We start from the raw sequence: 27,500 nt of genomic DNA, 5'->3' as shown, positions 1-27,500 counted from the left end.
GCATTGCAAATGTGAATCCCGTGGGGATATTTTTTATGAATGAAACCTATCGGCCGTTTGGCTCTGATTAGTTTCATATATTCTCCGCTGTAGATTTGCTTAACGGAGCGCCCCGGATTGTGTTTCATTCAAGCATAAAATTGAAGTGTCTATGCGTGGATTGTAGTCTTTGTGGATTATGAATTACGAGGAATCTGAGGATTGTTGAATTGTATCATCACTCACACGTTATTGTGATATTGTAACTGGGATTAAAATGTCTGATGAGATGCGCTGTTTGACGGATTTGAGCAATTGAATGAGCCGTTGACGTCACATTAATGCATTTGAGAATAAAGAGATAAAACTTCATTCAAAAGAAAAATATTCGAAACACGGGTCTCTTGTCCATTGATGGATACACAATGGATATATCCTGTCTGGCACAGTGGTGCAACGGCTAGTGCTCACTCCTGTCAAGCGGACGACCCTAGTTTTTTTGGAATATAATATTAATGACTATGTAACCTACTGTAATTCAACACTATCAGTTATTTCTGCAGTGGTACAACTATCAACTATAGGTTCAAGGAGACTGGCTCTAAGAAAAAATACACAGGCACCGTGATCTACGTTTTACCTTTTATATAACTTAAAAGGGTTCACCAGGTTCAGTACATATTACAACATCATAGCTTCCATGCAATGGTCCACATTTATAGAAAATAATAAATGAAATAAAAAGGGTACCCAATAAAGTCTGTTTTGAGTGCACTCAATTAAACAAAAAGGAAACGTCACCAGCCGACCGTTGGGTGATGGTGAGTGGAGAAGGTCAATGAAGAAGACCACTTCAGTTGATGCAGATCCGTGTTCACTGAAGGGGGTAACAAAAACCAATCAGGATTCTTCAATTTGTTTATCAGTCTTTCAATTGGCAATGGTTTCTCCTCCAATTCGGTCTTCAAGTCAGCTAGTCTTTTCTTCTCTCTTTCTTGTCCAGTTCCAGCACGGAATCCTCTCTTTATCCTCTATCTTTCATCTTCTGTCCAAGTAGTTCTTCTGTCCAAGTAGTTCTGTTCAAGTATACCGTTTTGTCACTTTTCTAATATTCTCCAACTGCTCCAATAGTCTGTCTCTAGCTTGCAGCCAGGAACAGTTTTCAACACGCTGCTCACAAGCAGGCTGCACCACGTAAATCTCAGGGGAGCGTCAACAAATTACACTCTTCCAGGGAGCGTCAACAAATCACACTCTTCCAGGGAGCGTCACCCAATTCACAGTCCATAATGAATGTTTCAGCTAGACAAGAAAATAGCATGGGCTACATACTCCCCCCCCTAGAACGCTTGAGTCCCTTCATGCGCTTACCACCTCTCAGGTTCTGGGAGGAGGCCTTCCAAACTCTTGCAGAATGCAACAATTGCCAGAATCAGGGGTCTCCCAAGACTCTCATAGTGTAGTCTATCAGGCTGTTGCCGTGATCTACTTGACCTTCTGACTTCAGCTTGTGGCTCTAGGTTGCCCGACTGTTCAGCTTGAGACACAGGATCGATGGCTGCTGCCACATCTTCTACGGCTGAGTGGTTTGATCTTTCATTCCGTTCATGTTGATCTTCGTCCACAGGCTCAGCATTGGTAAGAGGTTCCATTGCATGTTCCTGACAGTCACCTTGGAGTGAATCACGTTGGTCACTGCAGACACTGTCAACATCAGCTTCTAGGGTCCCAGCAGTAGGAGTCTGATCTATGTCTGTTCCTTGTCTGGAGGGTCTCCTCTTGGCTCCCATCTCCAGAGTTTCGATGAGAGGTTCCATCACAGTGACTTCGGGCCTGTAGACAACTGTATATTCCTCTTCGTCGCAGCTGCTACAGACATCATCCTCTTCATGGCTCAGCGTGTTGCCTCCTGTATCCATCACCGGCTGCTCCCGGGATCTCAACTTCATCCTCTTAGTGGACCTTTTTTGTTCGGTTTCCTTCTCCTCTGTGATGGGTAGGAACCCACACGGTAAGAGGAGGTCTCTGTGGAGGGTGCGTACAGGCCCAATCCCCTTTTCTGGCTTCACAACGTACACTGGTCCATCTCCCCACCTCCCACCCATAGAGGACGCGACCCTGGTCAGACGCCTCTGGTTTTAGCTCCGCAACGATGTACTCACTTTTAGCTATTATGTTTGTTTTTGCTACTTTTTTATTTAAAGCAACACTGGCGGGTACGTCATACGACCGTCAGACACTTATGGACCTGAACCCCGGGCTCAAAGAGGAGTTTGGAGACACTTTTGACCTAGAATGGCCAGCAGAAATCAGACGGGAGAATGGCGGCAAAGAAAAGAACAAAGGCGACGGCAGGAGAAGACACAGAGGGAGACGAGGAGGTATCAGATTGAGACTAAAAAGAGCTGCTTACCGCCCAGCAATTCCATCCATCTTTCTGGCGAATGCCCGTTCGTTGGAGGGTAGGATGGATGATCTGAGAGCGAGGGTCCGGTTCCAACGGGAGATGAGAGACATCAACATTATATGTCTCACAGAGACATGGCTCACGTCGACGACCCCAGACAAAAGCGTCTCTCCCTCGGATGCCTTCACAGTCTTACGTGCAGATCGCAACGCTGGCTCAGGAAAGACCATCGGCGGCGGAGTCTGCCTCATCACGAACAATTCCTGGGTTAATCCCGAGGGGGTGCAGGTCCTCTCAAACTCGTGTTCGCCGGACTTGGAACATCTTTCTATCCTATGTCGTCCGTTTCACCTCCCGAGGGAGTTCACAGCAGTCGTCATGACTGCCGTGTATATTCCCCCACACGCGAATACGGGCAAAGCGCTGGGCGAACTACACGATCATCTCAACAGACACCAGATCAAACACCCAGACGCAGCGATGGTAGTGGCCGGCGATTTCAACCAGGCCAACCTGAAGAAAGTGATGCCGTCCTTTTTTCAGCACATCGCTTGCTCCACCAGAGGGAAGAACACACTCGACCACTGCTATTCCCCGTTCAAAGCGGGTTACAAGGCAGTAGCCGCTCCGCCATTAACGGGGTCCACAAGCTCGAGCGATCATGACTCCATCTTGCTATTTCCGGCATATCAACAGAGATCACGTGACGCCGTCGTGTCACGTGAGACAAAGAAGTGGACCGACGAATCAGAGGCCACGCTCAAGGACGTGCTTGCAGACACGGATTGGGATATGTTCATAGGAAGCGCCAGTGACGTCAGTGAACTAGCAGACACAGTGGTGTGCTACATAACAACAATAGCTGATGGTATTGTCCTCAGGAAAACGGTGCGGATTTTCCCAAACCAGAAACCGTGGGTGGATAACACTATTAGAGCAGCTCTGAACTCTCGTACCACCGCCTACAACCTGGGTAGAGAGTCAGGAAACATGGAGGAGTATAAGGCTTCAGTCTATACTCTACGCAAAGCTGTCAAACTTGCTAAGAGGACATATGCTGACAAACTGGAGACACAAATGGCACAAAACGACACAAGAGGATTATGGCAGGGACTGAAGACAATAACTGACTATAAAGTCAGCACCCCCTCAATGGGGAGCGACGACGCCTCCCTCGCGGACAAGCTCAACACCTTCTACGCTCGGTTTGGTGTAGACAGTGGCGCTGCTGGCTCTCCGGCTAGTGACGTCACTGGCGCGCCAGCTGTTGTGGAGGGGGGGGGGCAACCGCGAGGGGGGGGGGACGCTCTCTCGTTGTCGGAACACAGTGTGAGAAGAGCATTTATGCAGGTGAACACCAGGAAGGCTGCTGGCCCAGATGGCATAACAGGACGTATACTCAAGACCTGTGCCAACCAGCTGGCCCCTGTGTTCACCGCCATATTTAATCAATCACTGGCGGAGTCAGTGGTCCCTGCCTGCTTCAAGATGTCTACCATCATCCCTGTGCCGAAGAAACCCTCCCCAGCATGTCCAAATGACTACAGACCAGTGGCACTCACCTCTGTGGTCATGAAATGTTTCGAGAGGCTGGTCAAGGACCACATTTGTGCCTCCCTCCCCAGTGATATGGACCCTATGCAATTTGTATACAGGACAAACAGGTCCACCGACGACGCGGTCTCCCAGGTACTGCACAGCACCCTCCCGCACCTTGACCGTCAGAAGGGGGGCTATGTGAGACTGTTGTTCATTGACTACAGCTCAGCGTTCAACACCATAGTCCCCACCAGACTGGTGGACAAGCTGATCGAGCTAGGTCTGAGCTCCGCCCTGAGCGCCTGGGTACTGGACTTTCTGAGCGAAAGACCCCAGGCGGTCAGGGTGGGGGGTCAGACCTCCAACACCATCACCCTGAGCATCGGGTCCCCCCAGGGCTGTGTTCTGAGCCCCCTGCTGTACTCACTCTACACACACGACTGTGTGGCCAAGTTCAGCTCCAACTCCATAGTGAAGTTTGCAGATGACACGGTGGTGGTGGGGCTGATCTCGGACAACGTCGAGAAGGCCTACCGGGAGGAGGTTGAGGTACTGGAACGCTGGTGCCAGGACAACAGCCTGCTCCTGAACATTGGCAAAACCAAGGAACTGATCGTGGATTATAGGAGAGGACAGCAGGAGACACACACACCACTGATGATAAACGGGGCTACCGTGGACAGGGTGAGCAGCTTCAAGTACCTGGGGGTCCACATCTCAGAGGACCTGACATGGTCAACACACATAGACACAGTAGTAAAGAAGGCGAAACAGCGTCTCTACCACCTGAGACAGTTAAGGAAGTTCAGAGTATCGGGGAAGATACTCCAGTCCTTCTACTCAGGAGCTTTAGAGAGCATCCTGACCGGAAACATCACTGCCTGGTATGGAAACAGCACGGCACAGGACAAGAAGGCCCTACAGAAAGTGGTGCGCTCAGCCGAGCGTACCACGGGTATTGCACTACCCCCCCTGCAGGTTCTATACAACAAGAGGTGCAAATCCAGAGCCTGCAGGATAATGAAAGACCCTCACCACCCCAATAACAGCCTGTTTCAGCTGCTGAGGTCAGGCAGACGCCTGCGAACCCCAGCTACTAGGACAGAGCGGCTTAGGCTCAGCTTCTTCCCCCAGGCCATCAGAGCCATGAACAATGAACATTGAGTGCTCAGAACATTGAACTGTCCACACACAAGCACACATGAACACACACACGACACGCACACTGTGCACGCTCACACACGAGCAGCCACTTAACACTTTAACATGAGCGGGCACACACTCATGTCGCACACACGCACACTTATGGCCAAAGGAAAGGACACTTTAAATTAGAATAACAGGAACAGTGTATTGCACTACCAAAGCTAACTAGCATGTCACACATGCTCTGTAAATAACTATGTACAGATACCGAGATGTCACTCCATGTTACCTGCTACCTGTTACTGCACAATGTTGTTTCTTCTTTTGATTCTATTATATGTACCACTGTATTGCACATCGTTGCGGGCAAGACCACCCGCATTTCATTGTATACCTGTATGCCGTGACAATTAAAACTCTTGACTTGACTTGACTTCTCCACTACATAAATCTCTCTCTCCCATCTGTCCGCCAGCTTGTGCTTTCCTCTGATGTTTACGTTCCGTACCAAGACTCTGTCACCTGCCCTTAGTTCTGCAGCTCTGACCTTGGAGTTGAACCTTGTCTTGTTCTTTTCCCCCATCTCCCGTGCACTCTCTGCAGCTAGAGCATAGCTTTCCCGAAGCTTCTCTCGAAGGGCCTTTACATACTCAGAGTGAGTCCTGGCAGGATTCCCTTGTGGCTGGAGTCCCAGGACAAGGTCAATGGGAAGAGTCGGTTGCCTGCCGAACATCAGTTCATAAGGAGAGTATCCAGTAGTGTTGTTCCTCGTGCAATTGTATGCATGAACGAGTGGTTTCACAAAGTCTCTCCAGTGGTACTTATCTTTGTCCTCCAGTGTTCCAAGCATGCCAAGCAGGGTTCTGTTAAATCTTTCAACTGGGTTCCCGCGGGGGTGGTACGGGGTAGTCCTCACTTTTTTTGCTCCCATCAGGGAACACAGCTCTTTGATGGTGTGACTTTCAAAATCCCTCCCCTGATCACTGTGAAGGCGAGCAGGGAACCCGTAGTGAACAATGAAGTTCTCCCAGAGTGCCTTGGCTACGGTCTTTGCTTTCTGATCCCTTGTGGGAACAGCCACAGCAAATTTAGTGAAATGGTCTGTAATCACTAATACATTTCGTGTATCTCTGCTGTCGGGTTCAATGGACAAATAGTCCATACAAACCAACTCAAGGGGGTAACTTGTACTGATGTTCATCATGGGAGCAGCCCTCTCGGGATTTGCTTTCCTTCTGAAGCACCTCTCGCATGTGTGACACTTCACATCAATCGCTTGAGCCATCTTTGGCCAGTAGAATCGGGTGCGGGCCAAGTTAAGGGCGCGCTCAAACCCAAGGTGGCCAACTTCATCATGCACCCCTTCTAGTGCTTTGGCTCTGTATTTCTCAGGTAAGACTAACTGGTAGCCCTCTGTTCCTCTGTCCACATATCTCCTGAACAGAACTCTCTCCTTGAGTTCAAGTCGGTTCCATTCTCTGAGGAAGCACCTCACCTCCCGTAGCTCTAACTTAGCCTCTCTGTACGAGGGTTTAGCTTCTCTCTCTATGAGTTCAATGATGCGCCTTATGGGTGGGTCTGCCCTCTGAGACTTATACCAGTCCGCTTGAGACATCCCTGGAACTGTTCCTTGGGCGAGGCAGGTGTAACTTGGGGGAATGGCAGAGGGGGCCACCGCTAGGGATTCTGCTAAAACGATGGTTTCCTGGAAGTATTCACAGGGCTCCATCCGCACTGCGTGTCTTTGGCAAAGGGCAGTGAAGGTGTCCTTTGAAAGCACTTTGTGATCTCCATCCAGAACACGTTGACGGAGCTCGCGGATCCTTTCTCTTTCCTCGAGAAAAGCATGGTCTTCTGGTGAGGGTTCCTGAGGGCGCCTTGACAACCCATCTGCATCTTGGTTTGTATTACCAGGCCGATACTTTATCTCAAATCGGTATGTTGACAGGGCTGCTAGCCAGCGGTGGCCTGCCGCATCGAGTTTTGCAGAGGTCAACACATAAGTGAGAGGGTTATTATCTGTAAGAACTGTGAATTCTGCTCCATAAAGATAATCATGGAACTTCTCACACACAGCCCACTTCAGTGCTAAGTATTCAAGCTTGTGTGTTGGATAGTTTCGTTCGCTCTTGGACAGCCCTCGACTGGCGTAGGCTATGGCCCTTCGTTTCCCTTCTTGCTCTTGGTAAAGGGCTGCACCAAGGCCCTCTCTGCAGGCATCCGTGTGGAGAATGTAAGGGAGGTTGGGGTTGGCAAAAGCCAAGACAGGTGCTGATGTTAACTTGTCAATGAGCATTCTGAAAGCGGTTTCACAGTCCTGTGTCCACTCACTTCCAAAAGACTGACTGGGGCTCACTGACATCTGAGGTTTCGGCCTACTATAGTCCTTCCCTCTTTTCCTTGGAGCCACGTAGCCAGCTGTGAGGGCATTCAATGGCTTTGCTATCTTTGAGTAGCCTTGCACGAAACGGCGGTAGTACCCCGCAAATCCCAAAAAGCACTTAAGCTCTTTGCGATTGGTGGGCCTTGGCCAGTCTTTTAAGGCTGAGGTCTTTTCGGGATCAGTATGGACATCGCTAGCGTCTACAATGTGGCCCAGGTATCTTACGGAGGACTGAAAAAAGTGACATTTGTCAGGGGACAACTTCAGCCCGTAGTCCTTGAGTCTGTTCAAAACCTTCATCAGTCTGGTTTCATGCTCCTCCAAGGTATCTGAGAAAACTATCAGGTCATCCAGAAAAACCAAGACTTCATTCAGGTGCAAGTCTCCAACGCACTTCTCCATCAATCGCTGAAATGTTGAGGGTGCATTAGTAATGCCCTGTGGCATGCGGTTAAATTCCCAAAAACCCAGCGGGCATGTGAACGCGGTCTTGTGTTTGTCTTCTTCAGCCATTTCCACCTGATAGTAACCTGACTTAAGGTCCATCACAGAGAACCATCTAGCTCCACTAAGAGCCGAAAAGGTTTCCTCGATGTTGGGGAGGGCATAGGCATCTTTAACAGTGTGCAGGTTCAGTTTTCGATAGTCCACGCATAGTCGGATCTTTCCGCTTTTCTTTTTCACAACAACTATAGGGGAAGCAAATGGACTCTCCGATTCTCTGATGATCCCAGCCTCCAGCAACTCCCTAATATGTTGCTTCACAGCTTCCCTATCACATGGATGAATTGGTCGGGACCTCTCCTTGAAGGGGGTTTCATCTTTTAGTCTTATCCTGTGTTTGACAGCAGAGGTACGCCCATGGGTTAAGTCGTCAACTGCGAACACTTCAGGTAGGGCATTCAACTTGTCCATGATGCGTTTCTTCCAATCGGCTGGAATGGGAGAGTCTGCTAGGCTGCATGTTACTTTGTCACTCAGGGGGGTTTCTGTGTCAAACGTCTGAAGACCACACAAGATGGGGGTGTCATCGGATTTCATAGGTATCACACACTGAGCTGCCGTCATTTCTGCTATCACACGGTTTGGGTGTAGTGTGACGTCGTGTGCACTCATATTGCAGAGAAGAACAGGAACTTTGCTGAAGGACTGATAAGGAACATCCAGTAGTGTTGGTACTACGAAGATGCCACCGGGCAGAGGGGAGTTCATTGGAGCCTCTACTGCACATGAGGTTTGATCTGAGGATGCGCCCATCCTAACGCCTCCTAGCACACGCACTTTCTGTCCAGCTGGAACGATGACCGGGTGACGCCCAATCAACTTCACCGGTCTTGTTCCTACTTTTTCATTGTGAGTCTGAGCAATGTGCTGAAATAGCATGACACACTCAGCACTTAGTTCACACCCCTGTAGGAATTTCTGCCCTTCTCGGGTAACTCCTTTTTCGTACAATCTATTAAGTACATTTGTCCCTATCAACAGAGGGATCTCACGGCTTAGGTCACAGTCGGGTACAATGAGAACTAGGGAAGACACATTTTCTTCAATGCCAGTAACACTCTTAGGGAGAGTTAAAAAGACCTGGGTGTAGCCTATGTAAGGGACTAGCTGACCCCCTGCGCCTGTAATCTCAAGTAGTGCATTAATGGGTTCAACAGGGAATGATGAGAGGTGTTCTGAGTAATAGGTCTCTGAGACTGTACTAACCTGTGATCCAGTATCTAGAAGACATTTACATGGGAGGCCTTCAACAAGCACAGTCAAGGTGCAACATGGCCCCACAAGACCACTGGGTAAGGGTCTATAGTTACAGGGTGGGCCATTCTGAGCATAGTTTGTGGCCCTAACTACATTAACTTCTAAGTCTTGCATGGGACTAGATAAAGGGGGGTTCATGGCTCCTGATTGCCCCACAACAGGGGCCACTACATGTTTAAAGGGAACTCGGGCTGGCCCTGGTGCTGCATGTTCCACCGCTCACGCCTTTCTCTGAGTTCAAAGTTCTTTTGCCGTACAGCGGCAGGGTTTGGCTCGTTCGAACATTGGGCAGCAATGTGGCCGTCTTCTCCACATCTAAAACAGAACCATGCTCGGGGCATGTCGGAGGTGTTCCTGTTCATCTTGCGGCTTGTCGCATTAGAGGCCATACAGTTCCCCCTAACCGCATTCTCGCCACCGGGGTTGTTTACATTCTGGGGTCCAACTGCTCTTAAAGCAAGCTGCTTCTTTAGCTCCGCCACTTCCTGAGCGAGCCTTTGGGTCTCCGTGAGATGTTTTTTCACTTCCTTCTCGCTTGCAACAGGTTCTGTCTCTTCCAGCTCTTCACATTGGGGCAGGCCATAGACTGTATGCATATGTGACATAGCTTTATTGCTCCCAAGGTGTTTCTTCATCCTGTTGAATTTTGTTTGTCGTCTATCCTCCTGTTTCCTCAATAGCAGTAGTAGCTCAGGGAAGGATGGGGGATTGGCCTTCTTTTCCTCAAGCTGGAGCTCAATGAGCATGGCCTGGTCCCAGCAACCCCTACAAAACTGCCTGAGAAGTTGCTTCTGGGAATTTTCAGCAGACACCCCTCCTCCAGTAACAGCTTTCTCCAGCATCAGGTGTAGGCGATTCAAGTAATCTGAGGATTTCTCTCCGGCATTTTGATTTGCACCCAGGAATGCTGCATATAGCTCTTCTCCATCTGCTACTGCCCCAAAAGCTGCATCAAGCTGATTGAGATACTGTGAGGGCGAGGAGTCAATACCAAGGCTTTTGACTAGGTCACTTGCTGGGCTCAGTAAGCTCTCTAAAATCCTTCTGACCTTCTGAGTATCCGAGCTGGAAGGATCACTCAGTAACAGTTCAACTTGAGTGTGCCACGTCTCATAATCAACTTCTCCACTGGGTTTTGGTGTTCTTCCTGAGAAGGTGCGGATTTTGCTGACATGTGAAGATTGATGTTCAGTTTTTATTACATGCTCCACAACTACTTTCTGAACACTGGGGGGGTTGATGAGGCTCTCATCCAGACATGGCGGTGTTCGAGGGGACTCAGGCGCCAGAGTTTCAATTGTCTCTTCACCTGCTGTGTCACTATCAGTCATCTGAAGTTTAGAAAGATAAGTTTGGAGCATCTGGATTTGACTGGTCTTGCTTAGACCTGCTACTGCTGCAGCAAACTTTTGTTCATCAACGTTTTCTTGTTCTTCTGTTTCCTGAACTGTCTCGTTTTGTATGGTGGTGATGTACCATGTGGCATCATCAGAAATGAATGGTTCAGTGAAGAACGCTGGATCCATACGAGCTATTACTCTTTCATCTTTATATTGGACCAGAGCCCTGCCTTTAGGTTTACCTGGTTCATTAGGGACTCGTACACATTTCACTACTTCTCCATGTGTCTTAAAGACATTAGCAATGTCAATTTCTAAATACTTATCATTAGGCCTGCCACGATAACACATTTTGCTGGGCGATTAATTGCCCCCGAAAATATCGCGATAAGCGATATTATTTTGACCGGTTAGAGAATTTTTTTTTGAGACATTTATTTCCCAAAACTTTTATTTTGAAGCCCACCGCTCCGTCTTTTCCGGTGTTTTAGACTTTTATTTTGAAGCCCACCGACTGGACCGGAAGTATTGTTGTGATTATCCTAGCTTGCTGATGCTGCTGGTAGATCGACATGCTGCTGGTGGACTGGGGCCAGCTAACGTTAGCTTGCTGATGCTACTACTACTTCGACATGCTGCTAATGGGCTGGGGCCAGCTAACGTTAGCTTGCTGATGCTGCTGGTAGATCGACATGCTGCTAGTGGACTGGGGCCAGCTAACGTTAGCTTGCTGATGCTTCTAGTAGATCGACATGAGCTAATGATAAAACAAATGTTGAGATTGTTGGTGAACAACTAACTTTAAGTTAGTTTTAACGTTAGCTACTAACGTTAAAATGCTAACGTTACACTACAAATAACGCTACTTGGTTAAAAGGAGCAACACTATTGAGAAATGTAGTTAAGCTATGTGGTGTTGCCCCACGGAGCTCCTGTGCTGTGCTCTCTGCTCTGTAGTAAAGCCAGCGGCCCGCCTCCCAACACGGACAGTGACTGACAAGGGGCACTGGTTCCGCCTCATTAAAACAAACGCGCAAATAGCAATTAATCGCGCCCGTCAAAATCATTGCATTAATTTTAATTATCGCGGCAATTAATCGATGTATTGCTTATCGCGGCAGGCCTACTTATCATCGATATTGGAGACAAAAAGGCAGCCCTGCTCATGCATTTTATAATGGTTACAATATTCCATTTTGTATTACCAGACTCCTGGCTGGCTCGCCACTTTATGTAACCTACTGTAATTCAACACTATCAGTTCTTTCTGCAGTGGTACAACTATCAACTATAGGTTCAAGGAGACTGGCTCTAAGAAAAAATACACAGGCACCGTGATCTACGTTTTACCTTTTATATAACTTAAAAGGGTTCACCAGGTTCAGTACATATTACAACATCATAGCTTCCATGCAATGGTCCACATTTATAGAAAATAATAAATGAAATAAAAAAGGGTACCCAATAAAGTCTGTTTTGAGTGCACTCAATTAAACAAAAAGGGAACGTCACCAGCCGACCGTTGGGTGATGGTGAATGGAGAAGGTCAATGAAGAAGACCACTTCAGTTGATGCAGATCCGTGTTCACTGAAGGGGGTAACAAAAACCAATCAGGATTCTTCAATTTGTTTATCAGTCTTTCAATTGGCAATGGTTTCTCCTCCAATTCGGTCTTCAAGTCAGCTAGTCTTTTCTTCTCTCTTTCTTGTCCAGTTCCAGCACGGAATCCTCTCTTTATCCTCTATCTTTCATCTTCTGTCCAAGTAGTTCTTCTGTCCAAGTAGTTCTGTTCAAGTATACCGTTTTGTCACTTTTCTAATATTCTCCAACTGCTCCAATAGTCTGTCTCTAGCTTGCAGCCAGGAACAGTTTTCAACACGCTGCTCACAAGCAGGCTGCACCACGTAAATCTCAGGGGAGCGTCAACAAATTACACTCTTCCAGGGAGCGTCAACAAATTACACTCTTCCAGGGAGCGTCACCCAATTCACAGTCCATAATGAATGTTTCAGCTAGACAAGAAAATAGCATGGGCTACAACTATACGCAAAAGTAGCCTAGTTTTAAGTTAAAATATTATAAATCTACATGCATTGAGGATGTCATTCTTTATATAGCTCTCAAAGTGCACCAAATTGAAGCATTTACATTGCAAAAAGAAAAACAAAAAATAGAAAAAGGGGGGATTCGAACGCGGGTCGTCCGCGTGAGGCATAAGGACCAACCATCACACCACGGTGCCAGACAAATAAAACATCCACCATACATCCATCAATGGACAAGTGAGCTGTATCCTTATTCTGAAAGAGTTGAACTAATTATTTTCGCTAGCAAGATCTCATTTGATTATTCATTCCATAAGCCTACTGCCAGCAGGCACGTTTAAAGAAATATAATCTGATTGATTGGGGTAATGAGGGACTTAAAATTAGCCTATAGATTATGCATTTAACTTGTCTGCGAGGCTATTGAGCCGTACTGCATTGTACCCATTCTGCAATCTGTTAATAAAGTTTTAAATCAATCAATCAATGCCGTTAGAAAATCAGGATTTCTGCGATAAACAACTGCTGTCTTTTCAGCTGAGGCGGCCGCGCGCAATTATCCTGAGTCTCAAGTCTGGTTCGAATGAATGAGACTGACTCAGCGTTCGAGGAACAGGAAAATCCCGGATTCAAACATCGGGTTAATTGAATCTGGATAATGGGACTCTTGATCGACTTAGTTGAACCAGGTACGGGGAATAGGGCCCAGGTCAACACGGAGTCAGACAGTGGATAATAATAACAATAATAATAATAATATGTCTTGTCCTCAGGTCATCAACACTGAGTCAGACAGTAGATAGTAATAATAATAATAATCTCGTCCTCAGGTCAACACGGAGTCAGACAGTGGATAGTAGGGCTGTCCCCGACTAAGGATTTGGATAGTCGACTATGATTGGCCAAAATTTGCCGTTAGTCGACTATTAGTCGACCAAAAAAAAAGAAAGTATAATATATATATAATTTTTTATCATTCCATTTGGGCTGTGGGGGTGCTTAATGTCTGAAGGAGTCGACTGAAGGCTTCTTGTCCTCTGCAAAAGCATGCAATTGGTCCACTGATGGATACATCTTGATATTTGTCTAGTCTAGTGTGTTCATTAGACGGGTGAAATCCTCTTTCAGTGCCTCTGTGCCTGTTTTCTCAGGCAGTTAGCCTCTGGTATGCGTGCCATTAGCGTTAGCCACGCTTCTAGGCCTCTTTTCTTTTGGAAAGAATGATAAAAAAAGAAAAAAAAGTTATAATTTGTATTCGACTAAGAGGTTGGCAGTCGACTACGGCTCCTTTCGACCGATTAGTCGACTAATCGACTAATAGGGGTCAGCCCTAGTGGATAGTAATAATAATAATAATAATAATAATAATAATAATAATCTCATCCTCAGGTCAACACGGAGTCAGACAGTGGATAGTAATAATAATATGTCTTGTCTCCAGGTCAACACGGAGTCAGACAGTGGATAATGATGATAATAATAATAATAATAATAATAATAATAATAATAATAATAATAATAATAATAATAATAATAATAATAATAATAATAATAATAATAATAATAATAATAATAATAATAATAATAATATGTCTTGTCTCCAGGTCAACACAGAGTCAGACAGTGGATAATAATAATAATAATAATAATAATAATAATAATAATAATAATAATAATAATAATAATAATAATAATAATAATAATAATAATAATAATAATAATAATAATATGTCTTGTCTCCAGGGCCCCGTTCCCCGTACCTGGATAACTGAGTTAGCCGGATAATTTCCAGTCTAGCCTGACTTAAGCCGGACCTTCCTGTTCCCCGACGCTCGATTGTCCAAATCACCATGACAACAGATCAAAAAGTTTGAGCCTGGTCGAGAGCAGGGTTAACTTCAGTTAGCCGGATGAACCATGGCCACGCCCCCGCAAAGAAATGACAGCTCGCTTCCTGAAATGATTCTCACAGTCTAGAGATCCCATTTATACCATTCTGAATTATGTTTCTGTGCTTCGTTTTCCTAGAGGGGGCTTTTGAAATGTATAATAATAGAACTAAATGCTGATAATAAATCATATTGAGCCTATAGATTTACTTTGTCCTAAATAAAATAATGCACGTCATATACGGCGCTCGGAGTCGCGATACACGCTGCATGTGGTTATTTTAATAACGGCGCATTGCAAATGTGAATCCCGCGGGGATATTTTTAATGAATGAAACCTATCGGCCGTTTGGCTCTGATTAGTTTCATATATTCTCCGCTGTAGATTTGCTTAACGGAGCGCCCGGATTGTGTTTCATTCAAGCATAAAATTGAAGTGTCTATGCGTGGATTGTGGTTTTTGTGTGATATTGTAACTGGGATTAAAATGTCTGATGAGATGCGCTGTTTGACGGATTTGAGCAATTGAATGAGCCGTTGACGTCACATTAATGCATTTGAGAATAAAGAGATAAAACTTCATTCAAAAGAAAAATATTCTAAACACGGGTCTCTCGTCCATTAATGGATAAACAATGAATATATCCCGTCTGGCACAGTGGCGCAGCGGCTAGTGCTGAATCCTGGCAACCGGGCGACCGGTGTTCAAAACCCTGCGTTTCCAATATTATTTCTTTTGGAATATAATATTAATGATTATACGCAAAAGTAGCCTAGTTTTAAGTTAAAATATTATAAATCTACATGCATTGAGGATGTCATTCTTTATATAGCTCTCAACGTGCACCAAATTGAATTATTCCTACATTGCAAAAAGAAGGAAAAGACTAGGAGAAGTGGGATTCGAACCCGGGCCGTCTGCGTGAAAGTCAAAACCACAAACCGTCACACCACAGTGCAGATAAGTAAAAGATCCACCATACATCAATCAATGGGTAAGAGAGCCGTATCCTTATTCTGTTGAACTAATTATTTTCGCTAGCAAGATCTCATTTGATTATTCAATCCATAAACCTACTGCCAGCAGGCAAGTTTAAAGAAATATAATCTGATTGATTGGGGTAATGAGGGACTTAAAATTAGCCTATAGATTATGCATTTAACTTGTCTGCGAGGCTATTGAGCCGTACTGCAATCTGTTAATAAAGTTTTAAATCAATTAATCAATCAATGCCGTTAGAAAATCAGGATCTCTGCTATCGATACGTGCTGGCTTTTCAACTGAAGCGGCCGCGCGCACTTATCCTGGGTCTCAAGTCTGGTTCGAGTTAACGAGACTGAATCCACCTTCGAGGAACAGGAAAATCCCGGCTTCAAACATCGGGTTAAATCTGGATAATGGGACTCTTGATCGACTTAGTTGAACCAGGTACGGGGAATAGGGCCCAGGTCAACACGGAGTCAGACAGTGGATAATAATAATAATAATATGTCTTGTCTCCAGGTCAACACGGAGTCAGACAGTGGATAATAATAATAATAATAATAATAATAATAATAATAATAATAATAATAATAATAATAATAATAATAATATTAATAATAATAATATTAATAATAATAATAATATGTCTTGTCTCCAGGTCAACACGGAGTCAGACAGTGGATAATAATAATAATAATAATAATAATAATAATAATAATAATAATAATAATAATAATAATAATAATAATAATATGTCTTGTCTCCAGGTCAACACAGAGTCAGACAGTGGATAATAATAATAATAATAATAATAATAATAATAATAATAATAATAATAATAATAATAATAATAATAATAATAATAATAATATGTCTTGTCTCCAGGTCAACACGGAGTCAGACAGTGGATAATAATAATAATAATAATAATAATAATAATAATAATAATAATAATAATAATAATAATAATAATAATAATAATAATAATAATAATAATAATAATAATATGTCTTGTCTCCAGGTCAACACGGAGTCAGACAGTGGATAATAATAATAATAATAATAATAATAATAATAATAATAATAATAATAATAATAATAATAATAATAATAATAATAATAATAATAATAATAATAATAATAATAATAATATGTCTTGTCTCCAGGGCCCTGTTTCATGTACGTGGTTCAACTAAGTCGATCAAGATGTCCATTATCCAGCTTCAGTTAACCCGATGTTCGAAGCCGGGATTTTCCTGTTTCACAAAGGTGGATTCAGTCTCGTTAACTCAAGCCAGACTTGCGAGTCAGGCTAAATGCGCGCGGCCGTTTTAGGTGAAAAGCCAGCACGTATCGATGGCAGAGACCCTGATTCTCAACGGCATTGATTGATTAATTGATTTAAGACTTTATTGACAGATTGCAATACGGCTCAATCGCCTCGCCGACAAGTTAAATGCGTTATCTATAGGCTAATTCTAAGTCCCTCATTACCTCAATCAATCAGATTATATTTCTTTAAACTTGCCTGCTGGATTGAATAATCAAATGAGATCTTGCTAGCGAAAATGATTAGTTAACTGTTATACAGAATTACGATACGGCCCTCTTCCCCATTGATTGATGTATAGTCAATCTTTAACTTATCTCTAATGTGGTCTAACGGGTTGTTCTTTTGACTTTCACACGGACGACCGGGGTTCAAGACCCTAGTTGTCTCCTTTTTTTTGCAATATAGGAATAATTCAATTTGGTGCACGTTGAGAGCTATATAAAGAATGACATCCTCAATGCATGTAGATTTATAATATTTTAACTTAAAACCAGGCTACTTTGGCGTATAATCATTAATATTATATTCAAAAAAATCATATTGGAAACACCGGGATTTGAACCCGGGTCGAAAAGTTGGCAGGCTTGAGCACTACCGCTGGGCCACTGTGCCAGATGGGATAAATTCATTGTTTATACATTAATGAACGAGAGACCCGTGTTTAGAATATTCCTTATTTTGAATGAAGTTTTATTTCTTTATCCTCATTCATTAATGTGACGTCAACGGCTCATTCAATTTCTCAAATCCGTCAAACAGCGCATCTCATCAGACATCTTAATCCCAGTTACAATTAAAATAACCACATTTTTGTGTACATCGCACGAGCGAGCGCCACCGTCGCCACGGTATATATAACGTGCATTATTTAGGACAAAGTGAATTTAATATCAGCATTTTGGGTCTATTTTACATTTCAAAAGCCCCCTCTGGAAGAATGGAGCACAAAAACGTAATTCAGAATGGTATAATGCAGATCGTAGACTGTGGGAATAGTTTCAGGAAACGGGCTGTCACTTCTTTGCGGGGGCGTGGCGATAGTTCAGGCTAACTTGAACTTGAACTCTGCTTTCGAGCAGGCTCAAACTTTTGGATATGTTGTCATGGTGATTTGGAAAATCCAGGTACATGAAATCGGAAAGTCCGGCTAACCCAGTTATCCAGCTAAAGTTATCCGGCTAACTCAGTTATCCAGGTACAAGAAACAGGGCCCAGGTCAACACGGAGTCAGACAGTGGATAATAATAATAATAATAATAATAATAATAATAATAATAATAATAATAATAATAATAATAATAATAATAATAATAATAATAATAATAATAATAATAATAATAATAATAATAATAATAATAATATGTCTTGTCTCCAGGTTAACATGGAGTCAGACAGTGGATAATAATAATAATAATAATAATAATAATAATAATAATAATAATAATAATAATAATAATAATAATAATAATAATAATAATAATAATAATAATAATAATAATAATAATAATAATAATAATAATAATAATATGTCTTGTCTCCAGGTCAACACGGAGTCAGACAGTGGACTAACTGCTCTGGGCTACGCTGCAGCTGCTGGACACCTCAGTATCGTCATCATGCTTTGTCAACGATACGCTAAGGTCTGTCTGTCTGTCTGTCTGTCTGTCTCTGACTGTCTGTCTGTCTGTCTGTCTGTCTGTCTGTCTGTCTGTCTGTCTGTCTGTCTGTCTGTCAATCAGGTGAGTTGACACATAGCTATGGCCCGCTCCCACCTTTAGCATTGTGAATTGTATCCTTTTAAATGCCCCTTTAAAATTGAAAATAGTGCTTGGAAAAGTACTTGAAAGTCCTTGAATTTCATTTTACAATGTCTGTGAGAACCCTGAATAAAACATCTAGTGTGCATTTGAATGTGTCACATGATGTCACACTGAGCAGCAGCAGAGTAACGTTAGAAGCTTTACCTGGCGACCCTGTCGGAAGACACCTTGTTACCGTGCGGTAGATCTCCATTATGGTCATGTTACTGTTAGCTGGCTAGCTGTGCATCATAATACTGTAACACTAGCTAAATGTTAGGTGAACATCCAAATATGGTTTCCAAGCTCTCATTGGACAATCGCTGCTCAAGGGAGGGGCTTAGCGAAGGGTGAATTCATTAGGCTTTATAGACCTGTTCGCTGTATACATCAGACTCCGTGTGCGCACCCATCAGTGGGGCAAAAGGAACGTAATCTTGGTCAGAACAACGGGGCACACTACAATATATTTGCATTTGTTAGCCATGCTGGCGATCTAAACAACCAATCCATGCCAAAGCTAGATATGTAAAAGGTGAAAGACTCACACTCACAGCCGTGCTGATTTGGCAAAATGACATCCAGCCGTTTTCGTTTTAAACAACTTTTAGTCACGGGGGTGTTTTCTCCATAGAGCCCCTTTGTCCTTTTTCTAGCGCAGCAGCAGCTCACGAAGTTAGGGGGCAACTTACAGTAGTCACGTGACCCAGTTGGTGTTGCTGATCGAACGCGGTATGTTTGTATACAGTGAACAGGTCTCTAGCTAACATAGCCATCTCTCTCTCTCTCTCTCTCTCTCTCTCTCTCTCTCTCTCTCTCTCTCTCTCTCTCCCCCTCTCTCCCCCTGTATCACTCTTTTTTTCCTTGTTTCTTTCTCTGTATCGCTCTCTCTGTATCCCTCTCTCTCTCTTTCTCTCTCTCTTTGTATCTCTCTTTCTCTCCCTGTCTCTCTCTCTGTATCGCTCAATTTTTATCCCTGTCTCTCTCCCTCTGTCTCTCTCCCTCTGTCTCTCTCTCTCTGTCTCTCCCTCTCTCTCTCTCTCCCTCTCTCTGTCTGTCTCTCTCTTTCTCTCCCCCCCCCCCCCCAGGTTGACCACTGTGACAGAGCCAGTCAGTGTTCTCTGGTCCACGCTGCTCTGCGGGGCCACCTAGAGGTGGTCCAGTTCCTGCTGCAGACTGCCTGGAGCAGCTGCAGTACTGAGGACCACAGCCAGGGGGCGCCACTGGCCAAGAGCCATGCTGTACAGCAGGCTCTCATAGCTGCTGCTAGCATGGGCTTCACGGAGGTATGGTGTATACACACACACACACACACACATATACACACACACACACACATACAGGGTTCCCACGGTACCTGAAAAACATGGAAAACATGGAATTAATTTGTTCATTTTCCAGGTATGGAAAAGTCATGGAAACTGAGCAAAAGTGAACACTTACATGGAAATAGAAACAGTTGTCCTGTAAAATTGTATTGGATGATGTGTAAAATAGTAATAAAATGAAACTATTGAGCACAAAATGAAGATGAGTTTATAAAAACCCTTTACATGTGAACAGCGTTTACTGTAAATATAAATGGATGATCCCATGTTGTAGAGCATGCTCTTGGCATCCTATATTGGATGTTGGAATTTGATGCAGGCAACTTGGTGATATGGACTTTAAAAATATAGTTTCGGATTGGTGGACGTTACTCGCGATCTCAATAGAAGGGTCAAATACATGCATTTCCCAGCCAACACGGGAGCCTTGACATCTACAGTGAAACTTCTTATGCAAGTTTATCCTCAAATGTAAGTACTGTAGCTGTGTTTTAACTGTGTGGTAAACCTGGGTTTATCAACGTTAGTTAGTAAGCAGTGCAATCTTGCTAACTAGCTAGCAACTTGAGTTTGAGTTTGTTTTGAATTTGGATTTTGTTAATGATGCAAGCACATGGAGTGCAATCTTGCTAGCCAACATTCAGTTTGCTAACTAACTAGCTACTAGCTAGTGTTGGCTAGCATTGCTAGCTAACTACTAGCCCCTTACGTGACTGCGGTTTGCAAGCCTGGGGCTTTTGTGACCGCAGTCACTTGCTCATGGGACGCAACCATTTTAGAAAATACCAACCAAGCGTGAACGCGGGCGTGGGGGTGTGTCAAAAATATATCAGATATGAATTTCAAAGATACCCAGCGTACAATATGGGTTTAACACAGCTTTACAGTGGGGTCTGGAAGCTCGGAGTTGCTAATAAACAGTTTAAATCATTGTTACTCCACGAGTGGTACTCACAGAGCGAGCCGTGTATTTCCGCCTGTAATGCCTGGACCAGGCAGCCAAATGCCTGGTGCGCATGCGCGGCGACACCAATGGCGGAAATACGCGGCTCGCTCTGTGAGTACCACTCGTCGAGTAACAAGTGCGACTCAAGTAAAAAGTAAACAGTATATGCCGCCGGAAAAAATGCTTAACCCGCCACAAGGCTGCACAAGGCTGGACAGCTTCGTCTTTATAAAAAGGCCAAAGACTAGTCAAAGACTTTGACTAATGCTGCTCAACCACCACAATGCTGGGGGCCGAGTCAGTGGACCTTTTGGAAAACTAAATACAGCTGGTTATTTGCCAAGTAGGTAAATGGAGGTAAATGCTGCTGTTAAGTGCCATACAACTATTTATTTTCCATTCGATTTTTTTGTTAGTTTTTGATTTATAAGTGCAGAGATAAATACATTTTCATTCAAGTTCATAAATTTGGTAATTTTTTTTAAATTAAATTGTTGTATTATTTGATCGGATGCTAAATGCAAATAAGTAAATATGGCATTATATATCAGAGGTGAGTAAGAAAATGAACAAATATTGATGGTTAATAATGAGACTGAATAATGACATCACACAATAGTCTAATGATTAGACTGTTGTGTGATGTGATTGATTGATTGAAAACTGTTGAAAATGGGATGCAGACCAGAGAAAGACTTTCGTCTTGTTTACATACAGATATACAGATATATATCATGACATTAATGACATACATGATGACATACAGATATACAGTACTGTTACATTTGTGACATACAATATATACAAATATACAGTACTGTTAAACAGAGATCCTAACAGAAAATATATACATACGAGGGGGAGGAAACTGTACATTAGGAGGGGGTGGGTGGGAGGGGGGTTTGGACATTTACGGGGGCCAGTTTCATTAGTTTTCATTAGTATTAGACTCTAATCCTAATGAGATATTCCTCTAAATATGACTTCGAAAACTGCCACAATTTCAGGAAAAAAAGAGTAAAAAAAAAAATAGCTCTCAGGTGATAACTCGAACCCTGGACACATACACACACATACATACACACAGATACACATAGTCTATATGGAGGTATGACATATAGACACACACGCAGACACACGTGCACAGTATCACAGCATTGTGCTCTTGTTGGTGGAGAGGAGCTCACATGTGGTGTCTATACAGGTGACATCATACCTACTGGACCTGCCAGAGAAACACGAGGAGGAGGAGGAGGAGCGAGCTCAGATCAACAACTACGACACCCTCTGGGGAGAGACAGGTACTGCATCTATCTATCTCTATCTATTAATTCAATTCAAATAGGCTTTATTGGCATGAAATATTAACATACTTATTGCCAAAGCAAGTTCAACATACAAACAATAACATATATATTAACACTTTGGCTGCCGGAAGACGTTTTTAGGCGTCCTTCCCCGCCATGCTCAAGTTGCCGAAGACGCCGTAACTCGTCTTTGATATCAATATTTCAAAAATCTGTGATCGAAATCATATTTTCTTTCCGGAGCCCTGAGATGTACTGGTGAGCTCCCATCAACTGTTTAACGGTTCGAGAGCGCCATCTGGTGGCCGATCGGCCAAGAGGGAGGGGCTCGCCAAACAGGAAGTGCTCATCCTATGTGCTCCGGGCACTCGCGATCGGTAGCCAGACTCCATCTCAACACACTGGATGATCAATCGCTCGCCCTAACTCAATAAACAACGTTATTTGGACGTATATAGTAGTATACAACCTGGAAATGGTTCTTCAGGATAAACATCCCATAATCGAAAACGGTCTACACCACGCTGATCGTCCAACGGCGCGAGGAAGATACGGTAAGATTCAGTGTTATTTTTGAACGTGTTCGATATAAACTGCTCTGATGAACATATGACCCACACTAGATGAATGATATAACGCTGCCCACGGAATTATAAACGATCCCCCACCCATCCGGTCATCATCAGATCATACGTAGATCATTCTAGAAGTACGTCCAGTTGAAATTTTTTATATCGCGCCGATTGCCATCAAACTGTATTTCATCATCAATATAATGCATTTGGCGCTATAGATCACGTTCTGGAGAAAGCTGCAGAAAGAGATGAAAACATACTTATACATTAGACCATATTTTACTATGAATATGTGAATGAAAAAGTTTAACGTTGCTACACAATGAACAATACATATAGGACTTTGAATGGGCCATAATAATGGCAATTTAGCAATAGAATTTAAAAAGTTATAGCCCTGCAAAGAAGGGGTACTTATCCATAGACAAATAGAGCTGGCAACCTATGGTATATCATGAATTTAGCCTTAGGCAATCAAAGTGTTAAGCAATAAAATATCATAATATTAGTAATAACAGTGAGGACAATCAACAAGAAACATATTAATTTACAAAATAGTCACTCGATCGGGTAGTCATTTTTCAAGTGTGGCCACTCAGATACATTTACAGGGCTTGTTCTCGTATTTTGTGACAACCGTCTACATATTTTGCAGCTAATGCTGTACACTGACTTTTCTCCCCACACATGTATAGCAGCTTTTGGTGATCAGGGAGATGGATAAACTGTGCGTCAATTTTGTTTATTTTATCAAAGAAGACTTCTCTTAGATCCTTGTATTTCTCACAGTATAGCAGGAAGTGAGGTTCTGTCTCAATGTCCCCCTGATGGCAAAGTGAACACAGCCTGGCGTCTCTGGGCAGCCAGTTCTGCCTGTGACGGCCTGTTTCAATGGCTAGACTATGTCCACTCATTCTGTACCGTGTCAATGTTTTTCTTAATTTTATCTCATTCACAGTAGTCAGGTATTCTGCCACCGTGTACTCTCTGTTTAGGGTCAAGTAGAATTCTAATTTACTTTGAGATTTGGTTGATTTGTTCCAATATTCTATATAATTTTCTTTTTGTTTTGAGATTATTTGGTTGGGCCAGATTTCTTGGTATCTGTCCTGAAGCGTTTGTGGGCAGAGATTTCTGACTAGCTGGCAGAGGGGACTCTTATCTGGGTTCATCTCTTGGCTCTGAAGGGCTTTGTAGTGGTAGGAGTGGGGGTCACTTGATTGGAGGTGTGTGTAAAATTTGATGGCTCGCTTTTGAATTTGAATGATTAGGGGGTATTGGCCAAGTTCTGCCCTGCATGCATTATTGGCAGTGTGTCTGTGGACATTAAGTAGGTTTTTGCACAATTCTGCATGCAGTACTTCTAATGGGTGTTTTTCCCATTTTGGGAAATCTTGGTTAGTTAATGGACCCCACACTTCGCTGCCATATAATATTATTGGATTTATTACAGAATTTAGAATTTTGAGCCAGGTCCTAATTGGGATGTCAATTGGAATTTTCCTTTTGATGGCATAAAAAGCCCTTCTTCCCTTCTCCTTCAGTTCATTCACAGCCATATTGAAGTTACCATTATGATTTATTTTCAATCCCAAATATGGGTAGCTTTTTGTGTTTTCTAATATGTGTGTGCCTAATTTAAATGTATTATGTGAACTCTGAGACTCGTGTCTCTTTTGAAAGATCATGACTTTAGTCTTCTTCATGTTTACGTTCAGGGACCATGTCTGGCAGAACTGATGGAGGATGTCTAGGTTCTGTTGTAGACCCTCTTTAGTGGCTGACAGCAGAACCAGATCATCTGCATACATCAGTAATTTTACATTGGTATCGTGCAGAGTCAGACCGGGTGCAGTGGAAAGTTCTAATAACTTTGCTAATTCATTTATATATATATTAAACAATGTTGGGCTTAAATTGCACCCCTGGCGGACTCCGCGACCCTGGGTGAAGAAATGTGTTGTTGTTCTATCTATCTATCTATCTATCTAACTATCTATCTATCTATCTATCTATCTATCTATCTATCTATCTATTATCTCTATCTATCTATCTATCTATCTATCTTATCTATCTATCTATCTATCTATCTATCTATCTATCTATCTATCTATGTATCATATTATCTATTATCTCTATCTATTCTCTATCTATCTATCTATCTATCTATCTATCTATCTATCTATCTATCTATCTATCTATCTATCTATATATATCTATTATCTCTATTTATTATCTATCTATTATCTCTATCTTATCTATCTATCTATCTATCTATCTATCTATCTATCTATCTATCTATCTATCTATCTATCTATCTATCTATCTATCTATCTATCTATCTATATATATCTATTATCTCTATCTATTATCTATATATCTATTATCTCTATCTATCTATCTATCTATCTATCTATCTATTCTATCTATATATATATATCTATTATCTATCTATCTATCTATCTATCTATTATCTATATATTCTATTATCTCTATCTATCTATTATCTATCTTATCTATTATCTATCTTATCTATTATCTATATATCTATATATTATCTATATATATTATCTATATATCTATGTATGTATCTATCTATCTATCTATCTATCTCTCTATCTATCTTATCTATTATCTATCTTATCTATTATCTATATATCTATATATTATCTATATCTATATCTATTATCTATATATCTATCTATCTCTATCTATCTATTATCTCTATCTATCTATAATATGTATCTATGTATCTATTATCTCTATCTATTTATGTATTTATCTATCTATTATCTATGTATGTGTATCTATTATCTTTATTATCTCTCTCTCTATATATATATATATATATATATATATATATATATATTATATATATATATATATATATGTATCATCTCTATCTGTATGTATCTCTATCTATCTATTATCTCTATATTATATCTATGTATCTATTATCTCTATGTATATATTTATCTTATCTATCTATTATCTATGTATGTATCTATTATATCTATCTATCTATCTATCTATCTATCTATCTATCTATCTATCTATCTATCTATCTATCTATCTATCTATCTATCTATCTATCTATCTATCTATCTATCTATCTATGTATCTATTATCTCTATCTATGTATGTATGTATCTATATCTATCTATTATCTATGTATGTACAGTATGTATCTATCTATTATCTCTCTCTATATATACATGTATCTATTAACTCTATCTATTATATCAATGTATCTCTCTGTCTCTCTCTCTCTCTGTCTCTCTCTCTGTCTCTCTCTCTCTCTGTCTCTCTCTCTCTCTCTCTCTCTCTCTCTCTCTCTCGCTCTCTTCTCTCTCTCTCTCTCTCTCTCTCTCTCTCTCTCTCTCTCTCTCTCTCTAGCTCTAACAGCAGCATCAGGTAGAGGTCAGCTGGATGTGTGCAGTTGCTGTTGGAACAGGGAGCATCAGTCAGCCAAGCAAACAGGAGAGGAATCGTGCCGCTGTTCAGCGCTGTGAGGCAGGGCCACTGGCAGGTAGGTACACACACACACACACACACACACACACACACACACACACATACACACACACACACACTGTGGTTGTGGTCTTCAGAGTCCACCACACACACCATAATAATAATAATAAATAATAATAAATTGGATTTAAAGAGAGAAGCGCCTTTCTCGGACTCAAGGACACTTTACAGAGAGAGAGAAGCTATATAAAAGAAAGGGTAAACATATGAATATATACATATAATTAGGGGTGTAAAGGTACACGTATCCGTACCGATCCGTTTCAGTGTGTACCATACCGTACCGAACGGCTGTTGTACCGAACGAATACAACGGTATGTTAACCACTAACGACCGCCCACCGTGGGCTGTTTTTTTCAAAATCTAATATAATTATTATAATTATTTTTTTCTTTACAAGTCGATTATTAATTTCAATATAGAATATTCGTTGACACTCCTACAAGAACATTTAGTTACTGCACACTACATCACCCCTGAGTGGAAAATGGAAAGCCAAACTTCCCCGCACTGTACCAAAAACCCGTACCGAACCGTGACTTCAAAACCGAGGTAACGTACCGAACCGTGGTTTTTGTGTAAAGTTACACCCCTAATATATGTAAGGGATAATGTATAGCCTATCTCGGTCATTGTCGCAAAATAATTGACCGACACGGAGTTTAGAATACCGAGGCGCCTCGCCGAGGTGTTCTAAACGTAGTTTAGTATAGTAGTTAGTTATATAGTTTCGTTTTTTGGAATACAGTTTCATACAAATCTTAGTCAAACCTATAGTATTATGGATATTAAACATGCTGGCAGAGTACATGCATCCATGTTGTTGTGAACATTTTTATTAAATAAAGAAATTCCCTATCCATAGTCGCCGTGGGAAAAAATTAAATAAAAAATAAAATAAATTCCCTACCTACCCATGGCCTTAACTGACAACCAACAGGAACCAAACAATATTTTTTGTAATGCCCTATAGAATATCGGGCATAAAATGGTTATGCGATTAAAATGCGATTAATTAGATTAATTAATTACAAATCCTGTAATTAATTAGATACATTTTTTTAATCGCCTGACAGCACTAGTATTTATCTATCTATCTATATATTCTTTTTCTATATATATTTTTCAAATGTTGTTTTTCCGGACAATGGTAAATGTAGCCAAACTAACACTGTGGTTTGAAATAAAACTATTGAATCTTG

The 27,500-nt window shown here is 42.1% G+C and overlaps 1 protein-coding gene across 1 annotated transcript in view; it reads left to right on the top strand.

The window, feature by feature from the left end:
- The window catches only part of tanc2a (tetratricopeptide repeat, ankyrin repeat and coiled-coil containing 2a), a gene marked incomplete at its 3' end in the record, with an annotated part of 261,579 nt that overhangs the window by 233,773 nt on the left and 306 nt on the right, over positions 1-27,500 (top strand). Inside the window, 5 exon segments of the mRNA XM_084329297.1 lie at positions 18,350-18,448; positions 19,696-19,893; positions 22,086-22,182; positions 26,160-26,197; positions 26,203-26,292. Coding sequence (XP_084185423.1) covers positions 18,350-18,448; positions 19,696-19,893; positions 22,086-22,182; positions 26,160-26,197; positions 26,203-26,292 — 522 coding nt within the window.

The sequence above is a fragment of the Notolepis coatsorum genome (genome assembly GCF_963971535.1).
Source record: "Notolepis coatsorum genome assembly, chromosome: 14".
Lineage (NCBI taxonomy): Eukaryota > Metazoa > Chordata > Actinopteri > Aulopiformes > Paralepididae > Notolepis > Notolepis coatsorum.
The sequence above is the reverse complement of the archived record's forward strand: the minus strand, read 5'-3'. Positions and strand labels throughout refer to the sequence as shown.